The following is a 24,457-nucleotide window of genomic DNA, read 5'->3' on the forward strand; positions in this document are numbered from 1 at the left end:
CATCGAGAGTGTACAAAAACTAATGCCAGGCTTTTATTGGTAGATTTCTCTTCAGCTTTTAATACAATCCAATCCCACATTTTAGCTCGTAAATGATTGTCCACTTTTAATCTTGATGTGGGTATGTTGAAATGGGTATAGGATTTTTTAACATGTAGGCCCCAGGCAGTAAGGGCTAATGGTGGTCTGTGGATGGTCATCATCCACAGGCTCACCCCAGGGGTGTGTCCTGTCCCCATTATTGTATATTTTATATACAAATTACTGCAGGAGTAGCCACAACGACAGGCACCTTTTGAAGTTTGCGGATGACACTGTGCTTGTGTTAATCAGTCTGCTCTGGGAGGATGTCGATCATGGACCAGTCGAAATTGAACCATGACCTAAACACAAATACAGTCTGTAAAAAAGGTCTGCAGAGACTTTACTTTGTCTATTAGACAGAATACTTTTAATGCTGACAAGACGATGTTGGCTTTATTTTATAAGTCCAGTCCGTTTTAACTTTTTCTTTGATTTCTTGGTATGGGAACCTCACAGTGCAAAACAAAAACAGGTTGTCCAACATTGTTAAGGTAGCCAGTAAAATCATTGGCACACAGCAGCTTTCCTTATAAAATATCTATAAGAGAGGACTTTTACAGAAGGCACGGTCGATCTTAGCCAGCTCTGACCACCCACTCTTGGAGGAATTTGTTCTTCTCCCCTCTGGGCAAAGAAATAGGGACCCCGCTGTAAAAAACAATAGGTTTGTTTCCCTTTGTTCCGCGTGCAATAAATGCCCTTAACTTGTACTGAACCTTGACTGCACTGTTTAGCAGCACTTTCACATGGCTACCGCTCCAATAGTTTGACTCTTTTAATGAACGGCTATAATATAGAAAGATAAAGCTCTGAACTGAACTGATTTTAGCTTAGCATGTTAGCATGTTGACATTTGCTAATGAGCGTTTAACACAAGGAACAGCTGCTGATGGGAAAGTATTTATTTTTGCACATTTATTTGGTCATAAATCGAAGTATTAGGCAATTTATAAAAACATAATTTGATGGTAGCACTGAATGATGAGTTAAGGGATCACAAAAGTTATTTAACGTCATCCTGAGGGAGAGGTGAACCTGCACCAAATTCCATGTAAAAGCACCAAGTAGTTTTATCATATTTCAGTTCAACAATTACATTCCTACATGCCAAGAAAATGTGTAGTAATGGCGACCGACAGACAGTTTAACATTCAAACAACAACAGATGAGGAGCATATGTTGGCGGGGCACATCAGATTCACATTTTGTTCCCGCTACACTGATTCTGTCGGCAGCTTGTGGCTTCTGCCAGCTTCACTGTGTGCTATTGAGATTAAATACAGTTGGTTCTACAGAGTTTGGAAGCTGTGCTGCCCTTTGGTACAATAAGGTTTGTATCTTAATAATTTAAATAGATTGTACTTTTTTGAAACTCAGTTCTATGTAGTTTTTTCCTGTTGGAGGGCCGCTGCTGCACTCAGAGGGAGAAAAGTTGACGAGCCATGCGGCTTCTGTGGCTCATGTAGCTGCTTCAGTTAAATATAATGGACACGCTCTGCTGTGGGCATCCTGCGACATCTGGATGTACGCAGCTCATGGAGTTTGGCCGTAAGTAACACAAGCCATTTTGGAGCAATAGAGCATTTTCAAAACGCTAGCTACACTGTTGATATGTTTGAGTTTAATGCAGCAGTGTTTTTTCCTAAATACGCAAAAGCTTTCGGAAAAAAATATTTTCGGGGTAAAATCACATCCATGGAAATTGTGAGGTATATATTATACTGTACGGCAATAAGCTTGAAAGTTTTGCATTACACTCATCAAACCATTTAATAGGTGTAAAACAATATCATCAGATTACATTTTCAAGTACAATATAATATTGAATTATCTCACAGCCCAGAATACATCCGAATAGTTTATATTGTTACCAGTCAATATTCAAAATAAACCTTTTGAGGTCATACTGCCCCTCCCTACGATGAATACAGCGTGGAAAGCTTGCAGTTTGTATTTCCAAGGGATGATACATTCCCACCCCTTACAACAGACAAAGCCTGATCTTCCTCTCAACCCCACCCCCTCCCCCACATCCCTACATTTGCTTCAGTCAAACGATTTATGTCTAATTACCGGTTATAAGCTCTGCACTTCCTCTGACAGGCTCCATATTAGAAACCAAATCTTATAATTAACCCATCCTCTCACATGAAAGTAATGGCAGTGCTCTGCCTTGTCAGAGGCCCATGTTGACAGTTCTGTCATCTCAGCCCAGCCCTCCCCACCGCTGCATTTCCAAATATCCCACTAGTTTAAGGAAAGATGAGCTGGCTAATGGACCGCTTACTAGTGGAGAGGAGTGAAGAGATTGACCTTGAACGATTTCTGGTTAAGTTGCCTGAACAGAGAAAGCATCCACTAAATTGGGCTGTAAGGCATCAAGTGTGAACCGAATACAGCTGCCTCCTTTAGCTACGAATCATTTGAGTGTGTTTTATAAGATGAATAGTAAATTTCACGTTCAGAAGTTAAAATTGTATAATACAAATGCTTAGAGGCTTATATTATTATGTTATTTAATAGATAGATAATACATAATAATAATAGATTTAATCTGAAATGATTCAATTTCGAACCGAGAAGAACCAACATAACTTTTCACTCATTTAGCCCTCAACTAAAGCAGTATTTAAAACAATATTATTCTCAATTAGTCATCTTTCAGTTGATATCTGGTGACTGTATGGGCAAAACAAACTGTAAAGCTTCATTTAAAAAAACCCACTCAAATATTTATCTTGTTGCTATAGATACATTTATAGGCCCAAAATTCATTACTTAAACATCACCCAACTGCTTGCATTTAGAGACAGCACTGCTTTGTCAATATATGACAAATATTGACTTTCAGTTTTAAATTTTTTTTTTTTTTTACTCCATTCAGTTTTGTTTCAGTCTAAATGTGATGGACAGTCTGTTAGATGTTAATATTGTTTTACGAGGTGATTTCTCGAGTTTTAAACAACACTCTGTGTTTGAAAGTTGGCTCTCCTACAGATTTCTGCCACTGCTGACTGATCCAGGGGAGTTTTGGGAGTGGATTAGTGTTGCTGAAGGAGCTTGTTGACATCAGATGGCATGGGAACTATGAATCCACACACAAGGCTCAACGAAGGAGCTCAAGCAAACCTGCAGCGGGCACGTAGAGAGGGGGAAAAACAAATAAACTAAGCCCAGAGCAAGTATCCCCACAGTTGGCATGTTCCCATAGGCATTTGGTAGAGAGAGTGGATGGATACAAGAACATTCTGGTGATCAGAAAAAAGGACTTATTGATGTTTTCTCTCAGTCCTTGGTAATGGTCAAAAATATCCAACGTGTAACAACGGGAATGGATTTGTTAGAAGGTATTAAGCCATTTTGTGGGTCAGTGTCTGATTACAAATATTTGAACCAGTTGTGGTCTGTGTGCTGCTGCATGATAACAGAACTCTGTTCAAGTGGAAAATGCCTTGTTTCAGGTACAGAAAGTTATTTGTGTATCCAGGTGTGCAGATCATGTGTAGTGTGCTATTGGATGCTTGTGCAAACAGGACACTTGGTAAAATAAACATACAGTATAAACCATGATGCTCACTATGATGGATAATAATAATAATAATAATAATAATCACAATGACAGCGCAATCCACTCAGCATCAGATTGCTTCTTAATCCCACTGTAAACTCTCGCTAAAACCTGAGTCAGTATTAATATAGATAATCCCCTGGTCAGGTTTATGTGACATGCTGGTGAACGCAGGCCTGAACACACACACACACACACACACACACACACACACACACACACACACACACACACACACACACACACACACACACACACACACACACACACACACACACACACACACACACACACACACACACATCTGTTTCCAAACTGATTGCATTTCAGCTATTGTCTCAGTTTCAGCATCCACACAGATCACAGCACAAAGCAGAAGGCTGCGGGGTATAATGTCACAAAGAGGCTGTTTTATGTTATTGATGCAGCGTTCGGACTCTCATCAACTACAACCTCGTTTGGGGTTTGGACGCTGTGTAAAATATAAATCAAAACAGTGTGCAATTATCGACAGATCATTGAAACCGCATATGTAACTGAAAGTAGCACAAAGACAATATTTTAAATGTTGAAACAGAAATTTGGGTTAGGGTTAGGGTTAGTGTTTTTGAAAATGTTATCCTCATTTACAATTTAATGCTAGGGTTTGGGAACTGATGAGACCAATCAAAGTAATTTTGAAAGTGGAATATTTCCCATTCCTGCTTGATGAAGAATTTCAGCGGCTCAACAGTTGGCCATTGTCGTATTTTACGTTTTATAATGCACAAAACCTGTCCAATGGGTGACGAGCCAGTTTAGCACCTGGACTCTTTTTCATTGGAGCCATACTGTTGGAATATGTGCAGAATGTGGTTTGACATTGTCTTGCAGATATAAGCTAGGCCTTTCCTGAAAAAGACGTTGTGTACTGCCTTCAAAAACCTGTAAATATCGTTCAACATCAATGTTTCCTCCACAAATGTCCAAGTTACTTATGCCATGTCCACTGATGCACCCCCATACCCCGTATGGATGCTTGCTTTTGAACTGTGCGCTGATAACAGGCCGGATGCTCCCTCTCCTCTTTAGCCCAGAGGACACAGCATCCATGATTTTGACTCGTCAGACCACAGGAAAGTTTTCCACCTGGCCTCAGTCAATCTTAAATGAGCCCAGAGAAGGCGTCAGCATTTCTTGATCTGGTTTATATGCGATTCCTCTTTGCATGGTAGAATTTCAGATCAGACGCCCCTATTTTGCATGTGAGTCTCTCAGGAGGCCGTTTGTTACAGTCATGAGACTGTTCCAGTCTTTTGTTCTCAATGTCCCAACTTGTTTGAAACGTGTTGATGAAAACCACCGGCATTTCCAATTTAATATGTGGTTTCACTGTTTTGCCAATTATCACATCCTGTTTGAATTTACATTTTAAGTTCTGTAAGAGTTATCTTTAGCCATAGTAGTGGCATGGCTCAGGGGAAGGCAGTGTCAGTCTGTTGCTGAAGCATTCTCACTTGCTGGAAATGCTCTGTTTAGCTGAGGGGTTGCACCTTGTCATTTGGGCATAATCAACCAAGTCTCTTGCCAGTCCTTGAATTTGTCCGACCATGTCAGCGTTCAGTCCTTACCACCAAAAGTTCCAGAATGTCATTGTCTCTCAAGTTACACATTTTTGTTTGCTTTGTTTAAACGACCCTTCTTCTTCACCCTTAAATGTTTGTTGTTTCCTTAGGCTTTCTGCGAGCCACGAACATACAACGGAGTTATAGCAATCCCAAATTTGACTGCACCCTCTATAGAATTATCTTCAACATGTGGATACGTTTCAGTTCTTCTCTGTTTCTTTTGAAAGGAAACACAAGACGGAGATTTTTCTTCTGCATGCCTATAAAAATTGTTTCTACAGGACCGGCTGTCGGAATGATTTTCTGAATGTGGTTCAAGAGAATAGTCACTTCCCCTGAGCTCTCATCAAAAGCAGCTAATATGACCTGTGTCAGATGATTGTTGTACCACACAGCACTTGTTGACCCAGTTACTGCTGTAAGGACCTACACTGGACTGGATATTCTTCATTCAATTTCTTCGATTTCATTTTCAATTCAATTCCCTTATTTTTAACCCATTTAGTTGTGAAAAACTTAAAAGTTCACTACTGAGAAATCAGGATTTCACCTGAAGTCTCTAAATGTGGAAACTATCACAAAGCTGCCAAATCATTCTGCCGATCATTTCATCACCTCAGGGCTCCAAATGGTTGCCTTTTGCGATCAAAATTTGAGTGCAATTGAATTTCACATCAGGTCGCGTATGTGTGACCAGATGTCTCGCCATATCAATATGTAAGTGGTTAAACTTTACCTCCGTGAGTACTGTAGGCTACACCGTGGCTAACCCAAGTAGTATGCAAAGGCACCTGCAGCACCACCAATTCAATTTCAATTCAATTCAATTCAATTCAATTCAATTTTATTTATAGTGCCAAATCATAACAAAAGTTATCTTGGGACACTTTACAGAGTAGCTATAGACCACACTCTAAACACCACAGCTCTCTGCTAAAATCTACCTCCCTGTAAAGAAAATACTGACATTTTAAATAGTGTTAAAATCCCGTTGTGTCTCGTTCTTGTGGACTCAATATCATGTACCATCTCATCTCATTTCGTCGCACCCCTTATTCTGAATGTATGGTATGTTTTTAATATTGTACTGTCATGACAGTGATGGTGCTGTCGGTTTACCTTCTATGTTGCATCTTCAAAAGTGCACATGAATTTGAAACAGCACTTTGCAATTTCTGTATCTATTATTGATTTACGGTGTGTGCCCCTAAAATTTCTGGTTGTGCCCCTAAAGTTTTCAGTTGGGGGCCACAGTGCTCATAGTGAAAAAGTTAGTCTGGGGCCCCGCACCTGATGGCTTACACTGCAGTCCAGTCCAGGATTTGCCAGTTAAGATGTCACTGAAGTTCCCTGACTTTTAAGCATTTTGCTCTAAATACCTCAAACAGTTTAAACCTCTCAGTTCCACTGATGTGGCCATTGCCAACATACACATAAACACGGTGCAGAATCAGAGGAGAGCCAAATACTTGAGCTGGGTTACCGTGCTCATCCTTGCTTGCTTTTTAAACAAGCAAAGAAACCCTGCCCTCCCCCCTCAACCTTCTAGCACCCAAGTCCAGGAGTTTTGCCAAAAGCGGCCTAACGCTAAACATTCACAGCACCGGGGAAGAGAAAGCAAACTCTGGGAAGGTACAGGATTGACGTCAGAGAGAGCCACATGTAAGAAATTCCTTCCTAATTACGGGGAGAGCACTGGCTTATTGTATAAAAAAATGCTCTGGTTTGTATACATCTTTTAAAAGGTGGCTGTTTGTTTTATAGTTTGTGCTACCTTTCAGTGTTTAAGTCTCTCTGTTCTTCCACTTTAGCAAGCTCTGTTATATTCACATCCTCCTTATTTTTCTCCCCCCCCCCCACTGCACTTCTCCCTTTCAAACCACCTTATTTCTCCTCCTCCTCTGCTTCCTTCCTCTACCACTCCGACTTAAAGAAACTTTGGTAATTTAAAATTGCCGGCTGACACCTATGCCCTCTCCTGCAGGATTTATTTTGCATGTGCTGCAAGGCTGATGTGTTTAGACTATTTCTGCTGACCAGCTGCTGTGCTGTTATTCCTCTTTCCAGGAATGCTTGAGCACTTCCGGAACGGTACACATGACTTTGTTTTTGAGTCAGCTAATTAGGCTTACTTTTTGTTGCTGTGACTCACCGTTCACCAATATGGCTGTAACACATATGTTTAATTCTGTAATATATAATTATAATATATTTAGCTTTTTCAAGACCCCTCTATCTGTAATTACAAAAAAAATGGTGTTAGATATTATTTATGCCTGCTGGCTCATTATGAGGTACCCTCTGAAGGTACACTGTTTACACGATGTTGAGATTATAGGATTTGGATACAGAGACAAATGAAAAAGTTAAATTCTTAAAAGCACATCTCCTTCTGAAAAAATAATCTAGAATCTAGGAATATGCAAATATTGTTCATTTTAAACATTTCATTGCTGGACACAAGATGTCTCCTACAGTACTTCACTGAAAAGTCCCCTCAGTGGAGTTTCCACCTCACAGCTGTGTAAGTTGCATACTGGACCATTATCGGCTTCTGAACTTGTTGTGACGTCACAAATCCTGCTTGTGCTTTCACGTGTTAAACTGAGAGTGAACACAGAGACTTCCACTTCATCAGGTGGATGTACTTAAAAAGTCTCTTAGTGTCAAACTCTGCATATACTTCACTCTGCACAGTGAAGCTCAAACGTCACAGTGAAGTAATTCACAAAATATTTGCGTGGAGGGGGGCTGTAAGTACGCTACTGACAGCAGAAATGAAATAGATAACGTATTCATTCATGCTTCGATAATACACCTGTGGAGAATAACAATTGTTTTATTTATAATATAGGTCATTTCCACTATGGTCGACTACCCTGAATGAGGCGGGTCTACCTCGCCAAAAACGCCCCTAATTTGCATGTGAGTCGCTAAGGAGGCCGTTTGGCCGGGTAGAAAGAGGCCCTATAGGAGAGCAGGGCCTCTTTTGTCCCCTGAGATATACCCGATCACTGATTGGATGTAGCTCTCAGCGGGATGTGACGTGTAGATACGCCACAACACGGCGAAGTAGAGTAGACACTTTTATCCAGTGGTGTAGAAGAGCACAGCGCAGAAAATGATCTGTGCACAGGTTCTGGATTGAATTTCCGACCTGTGGTTGCTGCATGCTCCATACCTCTCTCGCTCTCTCTTTCCCATTTACATACAAACGCACGCACGCACGCACGCACGCACGCACGCACGCACGCACGCGCACACACACACACACACACACACACACACACACACACACACACACACACACACACACACACACACACACACACACACACACACACACACACACACACACACACACACACACACACACACACTGCGGCGGGGTGCCAGTCTGTCTGTCAACAAACACTTTTTCAGTGCCTCGAATATTTAAGGGTTTAAAGGTGTTTTCTTTATTTTACTTGTACATAAGTTGACGTTGTGAATAATACGGGCCACCTTAAATCAAACTACAACTATTCTGTATTTCTTTTGAGGAAGAATACACCGCTGTATCACTGATCAGCTGATCACCGTTGATCAAAACCCATTCAGAAGGCTACCTCAGCTCCGGAGTCTGGTAAATCCCTCTCTGGCCCTTTTTTTGTAATGGAAACACGGCTAATGAACGGCCATTTGAGAGGGTGTGGACTGAAACTTTCCTGGAGGCCACTTTACAGGGCTAATGGAAACACGCCTTATGCGTTATTAGGATGAATTGGTACATGTTTTGTCCACAGTTATCAACTTTAAAATTCATGTTAGGATCTCATAATATTTTCACTGCCAATATGACAGATTGTGGAATTGTTTGTCACGTGAACAGCAAACCAACTTTATATTCGAAACTGAATGAAATAAACATGGACTTTTGTGTAAAGACACAAATGTTCATATAAAAATATTAACCTTCATCTTCACTCTTGTCTTCCATCAAATCCGAAATCTTTATAAGATCCATAGCTCAGCCCTGTCGCCTAGACAAATGCATTATTTCCCGTTTTCAATCCCAGGGCATCAAATACCGAGGCACCCTCGAGTGTCTGTATGAAACGTACCAGGATTTTAACTGTAAACCCATCCACGACAATATTAGCTGGCAGAGCAAGTGCTTCAGAAGTAAGAGCGAAAGGTCTGTGGTCGGTGTGGTAGATGGATCAAACAAACACAGGACTTTCAACCAGGAGACTTTGTTATGCGTAGTGTGTACATAACTGAAGTTACCGACATACTTATTTGAACCCCAACAACAATCTTTTCCTAACCCTAACCTAGTGGTTTGCTTGCATAAGCCTATCCGTGTAGTTTAGTTTGAATTCACAACGTCAACCACATGTTCCCTGTGTGACCCCAAGCTGTCCTGACAAAACATCAGTATGTTATGAGTTTGGATGAGAACGGGTTGTGCATTCTAACGAACGCAACGGTGCTTCGATTAGGTTTTCTATCAACACAACTAGGAAACGTAAATTTTGATACCAAACGCAACAGCAAAGATATTTGTTTTCCTAGAATATCTGCAAATCACTTTGAATTGGAGTAATGTCATTCCTGGGAGACAGGGTTAGAAAGGGACAGAGCCAAAGCTAAAAGTGGAACAGGGTGTCTCTAAAATCAGACTTTTAAGGTCTTCTTTAGAGATAGGGTGCTTTACTGGAAGGGGAAAAGGGATTGGTTGAGATTAGTGTAGAGCGAGTTGATTTAGGAGAAAGTAGCGTGATGGTGAGGTGTGAGGGGGTTTCACACACACAGGGAGTATTTGTGCTGAAAATGGAGACAGGAGGGAACCTGGGGATTTGTAGAGGCTCCCATATCAACTGGAGGAATGCCTTTGAAGCGTTTTCTTCCTCCCTCTGGATGCATTTTATTAGTGGGGGACAGCTAATGATTGGACACATTCTGGCGGATCGGAAGACAGATGTTTGAAACAAAACAAAGTTGGCAGACGGAAGAGGAGGAGGCCATAAGCTGCTGAACTAAAAATGATGTTAGCAACTCCCTTCGCTCCATACAGGCACTCTGCCTCGACACCAATTAGAATCATCAGTGGTTTGGGGAAAAATGCTGATGATTGGCTGCTGTGTGCTCACAACATTTCCTGCACCTAAGCTTTAGGATTGTAAAATTTGTCATTTGTAAACACGAAACAAATACAGATGTGCTGGAATTTAGTCTCGTTTGTTTTTCTCCCCCATGTGGAGGTGTATCATCATGTACCAAAACATTTTATCCGTCCACAGAATCCAATAGCTTGTGCGGTGTATCAGACGTAGTTAGTTCAGGAGAAAAGGCGAAAATCAAGGTATCAAATGAAGTACTCAATGAATGGAGCGTGGACTGGTGGCTGGAGAGGTGCCAGTTCATCTCCTGGGCACTGCCGAGGTGCTGTTGAGCAAGTCATCAAACCCCCAACTGCTCGGCGCGCTGATCCATTGGCAGCCCCCTCGCTCTGACATCTCTCCATTAATTGCATGTATATAGTTCCTGTTTGTGTATGTGTGTATTTCGGGGCATGTGTGTGTGTAACGTGTATAATAATAACAGAGTGAAAAAATTTGAATTTCAATTGCGGGCTAAATAAAAGGAATTCTTCTTCTTCTTCTTCTTCTTCTTCTTCTTCTTCTTCTTCTTCTTCTTCTTCTTCTTCTTCTTCTTCTTCTTCTTCTTCTTCTTCTTCTTCTTCTTCTTCTTCTTCTTCTTCTTCTTCTTCTTCTTCTTCTTCTTCTTCTTCTTCTTCTTCTATATCTGGTATTGGTACTGGTATTGTATTTTTTTAAACAAAATTCAGCTCTCTAACGAGTTACAGGCTCATTGTATCTGACAAATGGACCAATAATTCCAGTCGGCTCCAAACACTGATCAATCCAGTTATTAAATTCAAAGAAAGCAAAGTGAACCCTGGTATTACATGGATTTGACCACCTTCTGGCATTGGTTTATGCATCTGATCTGAACATAGGTATTGGGAGAATAAAGACAGACTGGTTCACTGGTCACATCACGCACTATTCCTGGGAGATGTGCAGTGTGTTGCTCTACCACTGACCCCACCCCATTACCCTGCAGTCCTGCCAACAGCACCTGAGGCTGTGGGATACTGGGACAACTCCCCTCTGGTGCAGCACTCTTGTTATCTTTATTCATGTCATTTTTGGCTTCCCTGTTCCCTGTGTCTCTGTGTCTCTGTTTGCTGTACCTTTTTATTTAAAACTAGGGCTGCCCTGGTAAATCTAAGTTGACTAGCACACTCATTAGTTAATTTATTTAACACATCTGTAAAACTTTCTCCACAAAGAATGATGCAAAAGCCCCACTTTAAATCTTGTGTTTACCAGAGGTGTGCTTATTGCTTATATCTCTCTTGCTTATTTTTTTCTTTCTGTTTCTTTTACTTTCCTCCTTTTTCTGTGTAGTTTAAGTTATGTTTGGATCAACCAGCAGTAAAGTGTTAAATCCCAGGGGAAATATTGATTTGTACAACATGACAGTGTCTTTATTGCAACTGCTTTATTGCCAAAAGTGGGCTGCAGTGTAAGATGGATCTGTTGGTGCACTTGATTTCTATCTATCTATCTATCTCTGTGTGTGTGTGTGTGTGTGTGTGTGTGTGTGTGTGTGTGTGTGTGTGTGTGTGTGTGTGTGTGTGTGTGTGTGTGTGTGTGTGTGTGTGTGTGTGTGTGTGTGTGTGTGTGTGTGTGTGTGTGTGTGTGTGTGTGTGTGTGTGTGTGTGTGTGTGTGTGTGTGTGTGTGTGTGTGTGTGTGTGTGTGTGTGTGTGTGTGTGTGTGTGTGTGTGTGTGTGTGTGTGTGTGTGTGTGCATTTTGCAGACTTTGTGTGGTATCAATCTGCTTGATGTGTACTTGTGTAAGGCTCATATTCTACTGAGTTTAAAAGATCTTGAGTAAAATTAATTTGTGGTTGTATTTTGTTGAGGATGGCTTTAACAATCAACATAGTTAACAATGAATCAAATTAACATGTAATGTGAAAGGGGCTGCTTTTGGTTCCAATATGGCAGAGATTTAGCACCTAGAGCTTCTCAGCCTCCTTTTAGCTTATTGCATTGGTTTTACAGCCCCTTCACAGTGCAGTTGAGTCCACAGAGGCAATCATTTTCATTTGGGGTCTGATAAACCCCAAAATGTACAATACCTGTCCAGCACCGAACTTTTGTGTGACCAAAATACTTAAATATGTTTCTTGGAAGTTAGTTAACACCAGACCAGAGATTAGGATGTACTTTGTCCAAAGCAACTTTATAGTGAAAAAATACGTATATCAGGACTGTGTGTCTGTTAGCCATAGACAAAAGTGAAGTCAAACTATCCTGGATACACGCGCCACCATGTTGTTATCTTGCAACCAGACTCTCTATTGTTGTGATTTGGCAGCATAAATCACAGTAGCTAATCATGTTGTTTTTATAGCAAATATCATCAAAAAATAATAATAATTAAAAACAAGATTTCAACTGCAAGCTGTGGTGCTGCTGCAAGTGTCTTTGCATAGTGCTTGTGTTAGCCTACGGTACTCACGCCAGTTAAGTACAGTACAGTCTGCTGTTAGCTTGTTTTGTGGTTGTTCTGCCCAGAAAGTTAAATTACTTGTTGTGACTTTAAATAACACAACAACACAAATAAATGCTTCTGGGGTAAAGCACTTTTACAACATAACTTCAAAGAAGCACAGACATGCTATAGCTTTTACCTCGTCCTTTCACCCTCACATGTACGCACACACACAGTCTACTCTAACTAATCACAGGCCTCGAACAAACACTGTGATACTCGAAGCTGGTGGCTGAAACACACACTTAACAGCATTCAACATGACTGAACGTGTTGGATCACACCCATATTCCAGGCATTGACACACACAGTGAACACAGCTCTTGTGAAAACAGACTGTAAGACACTAAAGGTGTAATTAACTCCAGTTGCTTACAGCTTGGTGATGTCACTAACTTGTCATGTCCAGTCTGTTTGTCGCAGTAACATGCATTATTTTTTTCTACAAAGTAAAACTCCTAAGTAATTGTAGTGTGGGATAAAGTGACAGAATCAGTTGGAATAGTGAAAGAGTGAGGGAGTTTATCACAGTCTCACAGGGCATGCAGATTATTTGTGCATGAACCTTGTGCCGTCATAGTGACCTGAGTCCTGCATTTTAAACTGTTGGTGTCTGCATACAGTATAGTTGGAGGTTACTATACTCTAGAGTGCATCTTTACTTCAGGAGAAGTTTTTTGGTCTCCTTCATCTTCCTTTTTCTTTGTATGATGAAAAACAAGCTCAGAGGCTAAAGGCACAGTTTTCAGCTTCGATCTCAATCATTTTCCGGTCACTCTAGGTCAACAAAGCACAAATGCAATAAAATAGTCTGAAAACTCACAGCCACAACAAGTAATCACTGCTTTTGCCCAAGCTTGTGTTACAAACAAACTCAGAAGTTCAGGATATTACATTCTGAAATGGGAGCTTCACAGCGCTGTACCAAGCGTGACACACAGGGAACCCCTCCACAAACATGAATGTGATTGCTTTATCGTTAAATGTTTGCATTTGCATGTGTACAGCCTTTTCACTCCAAGTCTGTAGTTTTTAAGTTAGTTTCAAGTAAATACTGTCTCATGTGTGAGAGTACCACCAAATCATCCTCACTACTCTCATGTTGCGAATTTTCAAATAGAATAGAATCAGACTCAGTGTGCAAGGTTTCTGAGCGTAACACAAAAAAATAAATAGGAAACATGCAACCTTGATGTGCAAAGGCCTTCATTATCTCTACGATGAGATCATGCGTTCGGTTGTGCGTGTGTGTTTCTGTCAGCAGCTAATCTCTCATACTACTGGACCAATCAGCCCAATATTTGTTGTGCACCCTTACAGCTCAATGACCTCTTTTAAATATGGTGCTTAATACTTTGTGAAAAACCTATTTTATTGACTGTTTTATACCATCAATTGCTGACTCCTCACCAGGGGTGTGTTCTCCTCGCTCTTCTTAACGCGCCACAAGTGATCAACAGCTGCTTCATTAGTAAAAAAAAAAGAGTAGCATTTGCTGATTAATTCCATGCCGTATATATTATGATCCACTAAACTAAGGCACAACATCATCTCATCTCATCTTCAACCTCTTATCCGGGGTCGGGTCGTGGGGGCAGCAGCTTTAGCAGGGGACCCCAAACTTCCCTTTCCCGGGCCACATTAACCAGCTCTAACTGGGGGATCCTGAGGCGTTCCCAGGCCAGTGTGGAGATATAATCTCTCCATCTAGTCCCTAGTTCCCTGAGGCCACCTCCCAGCTGGACGTGCCTGGAACAACTCCCTAGGGAGGCGCCCAGGGGGCATCCTTACCAGATGCCCGAACCACCTCAACTGGCTCCTTTCAGGAGCAGCGGCTCTACTCCGAGTTCCTCACGGATGGCTGAACTTCTCACCCTATCTCTAACGGAGACTCCAGCCACCCTCCTGAGAAAACCCATTTCAGCCTCTTGTACCCGCGACCTCGTTCTTTCGGTCATGACCCAGCTTTCATGACCATAGGTGAGGGTAGGAACGAAGGCACAACATGAGTTGAATAAATCATGTTTTCATTAGCTTCCTCGCCATCTCGACTTTAGAGCTGCTACGGCAGACGGGATGCACAAGCAGTTAATGCGTTGACATTTGGCAGGGTTGGTAACAGGGCAGAAGCATAAAGTGTCGTCGGGGGCACGTTAATGAATCCATGTCTGTGTATTTTCTTTGTTCGGGAGAGGGGAGGGAGACACCGGGGTGCGTGGTGGGGTCAAACAAATGCATACCTTTCACCCAGGAGACCAGTGTTCACGTCACGTCTCAGAGGAAAGGTCACTTGTGCTGAAATTCAGTGGACTTGCCGTGCTGCAGGTGGATGGGGTTTGCAGGATAAAATCTGATAGAGACGGATACTTTTCAGATGTACTCAGAGCACACACAGACACGGCCTGAGTGATGTTACTCTGTTGTAGACTTGCATATGTACAGTATATTACAATATTTGTGACCTATTGCGTAACCAGTAAGTGGAATCTACCATGTGATGCCCACATGTGTAATGCTCTTACAAACAGAAAGGCCCTTCTCTCTACCCAGTGACCCCTCCACTGCTCTACAGATGTCTGTTTTGTCCTTTTAGTACACTTTCAGCCCTTTCGGCAGTGAAATGCCACACAATGCCACACACACACACACACACACACACACACACACACACACACACACACACACACACACACACACACACACACACACACACACACACACACACACACACATACACACATCTTAGGTATCACAGGGATCTCCCTATGGACTTACCTCGTGTTGCCTGCCTGCTGCCAGACCACATGGCCTCTCGTTCTGAACAGTTATTGTGTGTGTGAGGCTCAGTGAGAGTGATGGATTGAAGGGCTGGACCATCTGACCTCAAATCTATACCGCGATAAGTCACATTTAACTTGATAACAAGTGTAACCATGATTATTTTACGTTTGTACATCTAATGTGTTAATGCTGGTTGATTACAGTATGAAGACCGTGCACATTTTGGTTCTTTACGTGTGCACATTTTGGTTCTATACGTTAGAAACAAATGTGTTTATTTTCAAGGCCCAACAGATTGTACATCAGAATCAGAATCCTCTTTATTGTCATTATACTTAGTACAATTACATTTTATACACATATCAAAACAATAAATAAAATTAAAATAGAAACAAACACAAAGACAAAGTCAGTAGGCAGCAGCTGGCAAACAGCGTGAAAACAAAACACTTTTAAAGGTGTTTAAAATGTATATTTACAAAAGGGTACAGTATATTAAAAGTTATTATATCTATGACGGTTCCGGTGTAAAGTTATACGAATGTACACACACTAGATACACACAGGCACATATGTATACCACACTGCATGAATTGTATTTCTTTGTCCTCTTCATACCTACTGAGTCGTGCACAAATGTACAGCAGTACACACACAGGCACACACATGTACACACAGACCCAAAGAGTCCAGAAGTAAAAATAAAGTCAAAGGCTGTGGTTTGTCTTGTAGGTTTAAAATGCCCAGAGGAAGTGCTGAGTAGTTGGTAAACATGGCCGCAACACCAACAAGTGGTTTTTAGCAAGGCGGTGGTGAGAAGTTATACGTGGGTTTAATCCTTCACACAGAACCAGAATCAGACACATTTCTATTTGTATTTTGTATTTCACATTACAAAACAAGATTTCTGCCTCTTTATATGCAGTACAGAGTGAAGTGTTTGAGAAGATTTTTAGAAATAAAAACCTAAAAAAAGCACTGTTCAACCTGCACTCTCTCTAAACATAGAACAATTTTAGACTTTGTTTGCCTGAATTATTACCAGCTGTGACAGTGATGCTGGTATTGTTTTCACCTTTTAAGTCTCTGCAACGTTTTCTCTTGAACATGTTCAAAGGATATCGTACCAAAAACCTACTGTAGCGGGAACTAGCACAGAGGCGCTTTTGAGTATTTTGCCAGGCGCTTATATGTCTGTGGACAGATTTTGTCGCAATGAAAATGTCACAGTCAATAGGGAATTGTCCAGTTACCCCTCACTTTAAGCCCCTTGCTCAATTTGGTGTCACTGCTGGTTCGATCCCTTTGAAAGATAGTCTCCTGTTAATTCTTGTCAAAAGATTGTTTTTTGTAGTATAGCCTGAGCAATGCTGAATTTTTGACAGTAATATTGGTATTTGAGAATTAAAAGAAATCCACTAAAAAGCCATTGTCCAGAACTTTAATTGTAATTATATTTTTCATAAACAAATAGCATTAACCGTTTTTGAATTTTTTTTTTTCTTTACAGACTTGTGACCAAGAGACATTTTACAGTCTCATTTTTGTATTTTTATTTTATAGCTAATATTGACGGTGCACTCTAATGGACAAACTATCCAATGGTGTCACTGTTTCTAAATAACCTCAGACCTAGTGTAGTTTGTAATTTCTGTCTCTGTCTTATCTCCAGATCCAATACGTTTGCCAAACCATGAAAATGGTGGTACACACTCTTGATAGATAGATGCTAGTAACTTAGACTGCAATGGAAATTGGGTTCTACCAAGGTTAGCCATTCCTCAAGTTCTACTACGGGATTTGGCAGGGGTTATCGGTGCTATTTCCAAGGCAGCAGGGCATTTTTAAAGCCTGGCACCTACCTGGCAGTGTTATTATGATGTTCAAGGGCACAACTCCACTCCTAGTATCATGTTAGGGTGATTTTTTGTCAAACTTATGGGTCTTTATGCTTATGAATGACCATCATTGTGTAAACAAATTATTTCAAACAACTGGATGAGATGAAACTTAAATCTCCTTGAGGAATCTGTCATTCTGAGAGACGTCATCCAATTTCTGATACTCAAGAAGTGAACTTATTATATCATATTGATACGTAAAAAAGTAGCTTTCAATTACATGATGGATAACTAATTTTGGAAAGAATCTTCTCATGTGTTGGCTTTGCAGCAGGTTATCTTGTGGTTTAGAGTGACGGTGACAGGTTGGCGTGGCTGGCACACTCTCCCGACTGGCTCAGAGTTTGGTTGTAGCAGAAGGGCAATTTTGGTGGAGCCTCAGCAGACAGGATGGCATAGTTGGCAGAGGGTGGCAGAGCTCTGAGGCTGATATCGAGGGCTCAGAATACACCAGACTGAGTTGTAGTGGACTAGACCGGTTGGCGTGTCTGGCACACTGTTGTGGTGATTGGAAGTCAGACAGAAGTAAAGGTGGCCCAGGACACGGTGACTTGGCACCTTCACAGTCTCCAGTAGCAGGAGGGAAGGTTTGTGCTTGCGTATACATTCAACACTACTGTGTCTGTGTGTACAAGTGTGTTTTATGAATGTTCACGCATGCTCTGTATCTTTTTCTTTCATCATAGAAGAGTTGTCCTTACCATTGTACACCGGGTGTGTATCCACTGAAGCAGGCACTCCTGCTTCCTGCTAGCCTCTGAGCCAACTTGTCTTTTTGCCAAACGTCGGTAACTTGGCACTCCGTCTCTTCCTTTTCCATGTGGTGATCACGTATGTCTATCCACACAGAAGTCTGTCGACACATCTAAGCTTTTACAAATGGGATATGACACGTAAAAAGAGCAAATCACTTTCCTGCCTGGGCTTCGAGGCATGCATGTCCTTTTTCTCTGTATATGTTTTTTACTGGACCATATGTACAACTATTCCTACATGTCATTGGGGAGATAGAGTATGCTAAACTATTGCCGAGGGGCATGCATATGGCACAGGTCACACAGGTCAACACATTAAACTATCCATCAGTATCCACATGGCTCAGACTAACGGTTTCCTCCATTGTGCTTAGCTTTACACACCTCCACACAACAATAACATCCTGCAGGATATTGCTTACTTACATAATGAGGTATTGCTACATATATTTATGATGCACAACAAAAGTTTGATCTAAATAATGTAAAACGTACCCATTGATACTGCAATTCAACTCCGGCTATGGTTTCATTTCCCACAAATGCTATTTCAAGTGGCCTTCTTTCCATATAACCAGTCTGCAACAGTACAAGCAGAGGCAAAGGTCGGACCACAGAATGAGTGGTAAGCGGTAGTAAACCCCTCATCTCATCTCTATTGACCTTTATGTTATTGCCGCTGTGACAGCAGATGATAGTTGTACTGTAGGGAGGACAGTTATTCAATCTCTGAGGCAAGTGTGACGTGGTGTGGACAGCATGGATGAGTGCCTTGTTTAGACCCGACATGAGTGCTTTGAAGGCACAGTGTCTGCTCCAGAGGGGACAGTGCATACAGGCACCCTATCCATCATGGCTGGCCTTGGAGTAATTCAAGAGCGAGGCAGGGGAAACCAGATCTGTGATTACATACTGTCACCGAAATAGTTGTCCAGATGTAGCCTACTGATTAACCAAGTGGAACCATGATTCCTCGATGACACCGTGAGGTCAAAATTTCTATTTGTCCAATACTTTGGTTTATAACAGGCAAAACTAATTTCCCACAATATTCTTCGGAGAGTAGGACTTCTACAATCAACCAACTGAAAATGTTGTGACCAGACGGACCTACAGGCTTACTAGTAATTCACTGGGTTGTCAGACTGATAGCTGATTTCCTATCCATCACATCCATCACATCACTGGTCGTTCAGTTTATAAAATGTCTTAAAAATGAAATGGTGAGAAATGCGCTTCTCAATTTCTCAGACATCCAGGTGACAGATTTCTTATTTTGGTTGACAAACAATCTGACGCTGTAACAGGGCGTCAAAAAAATGAGTGCCGTAAAGAGAAATTTGCATTAGCGTGTTACTATTGCCCTCCTAAAAACATTAACTGATTATCAAAATTGCTATTAATTAGGGTTGAACTCAAACTCTTAGAGCATTGGTATGAATGCTACTCATCCACAGGTTCCCTTTATTTGTTTGCCACTTGGTATGAAGGAAATATGGACAGCAGCTTGCATTGTGGCAGCTTGTCTTCTCTTACATGCTGTTAAAAACATTCGGCAAACTTCTGCAGACTGAGAGACATAAAGCCTATTCAGCTGGGATGCTAGTATTAATCATAGTAAAATGAGGTTCAAAAGAACACTGTACAAGAGGCTCGCTCTCTCGTATTTGTTTGTTGTGGTTTCCATGGAGATTTTCTGTGTGTTAAGGCAGAGTGCTCTTGACCCGTCTTCCTCCCCAGGCGTCAGAGGTCGTAGTCTGCTCAGTCATGGGTGGACAACCTATAAACCTGCATGGTTTCCATGAGACACGATTCCTGTACACAAAGATAAATATACACATCCATTAAACACATACACAACTCATTTTTCTCTCAGCGCTCTCTCTCCTTGTCTATTATTCTCTGTATTATCATGACGCAATCCTTGTGTAGGGTTTTAATGGAAAAATAGGAACGTTGGCCATTATTAATTGCAACAGAGAGAAGATGCAAAGCACTCACTTACACTTTCAACTCTCCCTTTGTGTGTGTGTGTGTGTGTGTGTGTGTAAGTGATTGCTTGGCCTGTCTCTCGCCTATGAAGCTCTGGTGTCGTCTTTCTGCCATCTGCCGCTGCCACCCTACTGACATGTACACACACACACATACACACACACACACACACACACACACACACACACACACACACACACACACACACACATTGAGCTTTCATGTAGTACCGTCATCACAAAACCTCTTTTCTTCCTCTCTTCCAGAGAAAGTCTCAGTTGGGTCTCCCCTCACCATCCTTAGATAAGGATGTGTTTTGTGTGTCGGCATCTGCTTTTGCTCAAGAAACAAAGGAAGGAGGCTTTTCCTAGAATATGAAATTCAAGAATATGCGTTTGGTGTGTGTTTGTGGGTAAGATATGAATATTTAATTCAGCCCCTCCCTCCATCATGTATTAATCATGGAGCAGTCTGCTTAGGCTGAAAATAGCGCCTAGCAACCCAGAAAAACAAAATTCACAGTGTTGCGGGTATGTCATGTGCTGCTGCTTGTTCATATGTGACACAGCACATGGTCTCCTCTCACATTTTCCTTTCTACCACGCTAAGTTTTCTTTACCCGCATCAATTTCCACTGGTTCAGGGAGCATGGTCACAGGGATATCTGATGTTTCACATTCTTACTTTCATTTTGAAAGTCTTGCTGTGTTTGAGGAAGTTGTTTATCGGTTTTGGAATAAGACAATATTTGCATGTGTGGTACACATTCTTAACTGAACTCTGAATACAGCCTGCTGTGTCTGCGCTGACACCCACTGAGAGTAGGCAAAGTTTGAAATATGTGACTGTAAGAAAGTCTGCTTCGTGAAAGTAGTGATAATTGCAGGATTACTGACCCTACCATCCGGACCAACTGCCAGTCTTAAGGATAAATGGATGGAGGCTGTGATTACATCATTTCAGGCTAGCTGTTAGCAGGTGGGAGCAGAAATGTGAAGTTTGTGTGAGTGCAGAGACTTTTATTGTTTAACGAAAGAGCTTGAATTCAAGACAACAGGGCATGAGAATTATGATTTATGAAACAGAAGTCATTCTGCTGCCTGGCAGTGTCACACAAAAGCCACAATTTCTATATGATGGTATCCTGGGAAACGCTTTCAAATGTATGTTTGCGAGCTTCTTACGATTCAGACCAACAGGCTAATAATAGCCCGGTCTGTGTGTACAGTGCAGTCAGAGCGGATTAGGGCATTGATATGTTTCCATTGTATTGGCTGCAGTCCATCACATTGGATTTGAAATAAAAACAGTGATTATGAGATGTTGACTTTGGGCTTGATCTCCAGATCAAGTCTCCAGTTTTCTCTTGATTCGGTTACATTAGATAAATGCCATAAGCCGTGTTTCCATGAACGTATTTTAATGCACGTTTTGAAGATTTGCAATAAAAAAGTTGAACAGAAAAATTCGACAAAACTTCCTCAAATGTGCATAAAAGGTTTTCTGCTCGCTTGAGCTGTTTTTGTTTTTTTAAATTGGGTTGAAATGGAAACACCTTGGTGCAATCAGTTCTGATGTAGCGAACATTTAACTCACATGGTTAATGAGCTGTTTCCACTCTCGGCATCTTCTCAGATATTCCCTCGGACAGCATGAAACTTGGTTTATACTTGCTGACCTGAAATAGCAATTTAATCTTGCCCAGTTGAAGTCCTGAAGACCTCTCTGCATTTTTCTCTCCTAGATGCAATTAGAGGAACAAGGAGACTTCCAAAACTTCCTCTGCCATGTGTAGACTATAGTCACCTTATGACGAAGCCACACAGCCTAGTTTATTCGCTCCAAGCCAATTGATAGAAACAAACCTAATTTGAATTTCATTTCAAAAGTGTGCTTAAAATTTACTTGAGAGTTGAATGGAAACACAGAAAGTGTTGCATAAAACACTTCTAAGAATTTTTCCTTGTAGCTTGAATGCAAAACAACTACAACTTGACACTTCTATAAGTTTTCATATATATATACATCTATCCAGCCCTATTTGTGAATTCATACAACAAGGCAAGACGTGACAAGGGATTCAAGTTCTTAAATGGCCGACAGTGGATTGTCACTTGATGTCAGTCCAAATGGTCATGTGATTCACTTGCTGTAGACAAGTCTGACGGCTGCAGGGGCTGCAGTACAAACAGGTTGTAGGACAACAGTGTCTACTGATGTAGTCTAGTCATTAACCAAAAAGCACTTATGCAACTAGATGAAATATGAAATGTAATGAACATATCTACATTTGTGTTAATTTGTCCAACTACCTTCTGCCCAATTGGGGAGAAGCTCCCTACACTGCTCCTCTGTCGTACGTATAAACAAGTCAGCACTGCATTTTCTTTTTATTATTTCTATTCAAATCCAGTCTGCTGAAGCACACACACCCACCCACCCACACACACACACACACACACACACACACACACACACACACACACACACACACACACACACACACACACACACACACACACACACACACACACACACACACACACACACACACACACCCCTAAACATCCCTAAGTCACTGCCCTAGGGATGTTTCCAAGTGGTCTTCTTGAACTTCCGGTGAACTGAAATGTAATCTAATTCAAAATTTGCGAAACTCTCCAACCATAGGTTTTTGATCTTGGATGTTTAAGGTTAGATAGTTAAGGTTAGGCATTGACCTTGAATGGTCGTAGGGCAGCAAGGGTTACCATCTAGACACAATCCATACTAAACACCATATTTAAGCCCTCCTTTCCTACTCTCTGACAGGTGGCTTGACCAGCAACGAGCAGCCCGTGGAACTTCTAAAACCAGCTGTACTCAACCATTTCGGTAGGAAATCTATGTGTGTGCTTATCTCTGTGTGAACTGTATTTGAACTGTGTCAAAGCAGAAAAAAAAGACTTTCCTCACATTGCTAATGGATTGGATTAGTTTTCGTTGTTTCTGTTTGGTGTTTATACCTGCACTAAACTATGTTGCGGCCCTTCCCATAGCCTTCAGAAATACACTCACTTAGAGCTGAGTGAGATTGATGCAGTCATGTCTTTGGGTCCACTGCTGAGTGATGCACCACGGCTGATTACAGAACATCAATACTCAATTGGGGATTTGGTGATATCGCGGTCGCCTTAGCTGGCTAATGTATGGCTCAAGAATCCACTGTGTCAGTGTCTGAAACTTATCATTTACTCCTGAGTATGTAATCATTTCCACCGACTGACGTCGCACATTGTTTTTAGTACGCAGCAATGTATTATTCAGTGGCCAACTCCTTTTAGAATTTGCAGTGCACATGCAAGTGCACACGTGCGCGTATGTGCGTTAAAGGAGACATTTTCTTGGAACTTCACGCCCTTGTTGACAGGAACGTGGGATGATCACGCCATATCAGCATGTCATCAACCCACAAGCGGTATGTTTGTCCCATGTGGTGGGAGAAAATGCTGATGCAGCGGTGATGTCACTGATATGGGTGCCAAGACCTGGAGCTTTAGCCTGGTAATAGCATGTTTCATTGCTTGCAGTGGTGACACACGTTACTGCATAAACACACAGATGGACGTATACACACTTATAGCACATAGAAGAACATGCAGGACGTGTGGATTATATGGGCTCTGTCTGACTTGTTTCATTAAAAGGGTGGTTTTTGTGGTCAGCTTTTCAGGAAGTTTAGGGGATAATTCAGAACAATGATAATGATCTTAAAATTCCTCTTAAAAGCTATGGAGCAAAGATAGAAAAGTGTTATAGACCAGAGCATTAGTGGCTAATATTTCTGTCTTTCAGGTGTAGCTAGCGGATATCAGGGCCCAGAATTCCTTTTTTACCAAGTGACAGTCAATGTTTAAGGTACAATTAGCAACTTATATATAGATACCATATGTGCATATAATAAATGAGCTTGATATGGGACCTTTAAATGTTCACTTACACATTTACACCGCATTTAGACCTGGGATGAATGCAGGTTAGGCACCTACCCTGTGTGACTAAGCATCTGTAATGTGGAGGAATATAATTTGAATGATATTGAGATTTTAATAATTTTACAGCTTGTAGTTGAAGTGTTAAGAGTCTGGTTTCTCTGCTAATGTGGACAACCAGGGAAA

The 24,457-nt window shown here is 41.3% G+C and overlaps 1 protein-coding gene across 1 annotated transcript in view; it reads left to right on the top strand.

Annotated features, from left to right (window-relative positions):
• The window catches only part of hdac4 (histone deacetylase 4), a 143,403-nt gene that overhangs the window by 36,385 nt on the left and 82,561 nt on the right, over nt 1-24,457 (top strand). The window contains exon 3 of the mRNA XM_083922115.1: nt 23,112-23,174. Coding sequence (XP_083778241.1) covers nt 23,112-23,174 — 63 coding nt within the window. The remainder of the gene's footprint in view (nt 1-23,111; nt 23,175-24,457) is intronic.

This window comes from Echiichthys vipera (genome assembly GCF_963691815.1).
Source record: "Echiichthys vipera genome assembly, chromosome: 10".
Classification (NCBI taxonomy): domain Eukaryota; kingdom Metazoa; phylum Chordata; class Actinopteri; order Perciformes; family Trachinidae; genus Echiichthys; species Echiichthys vipera.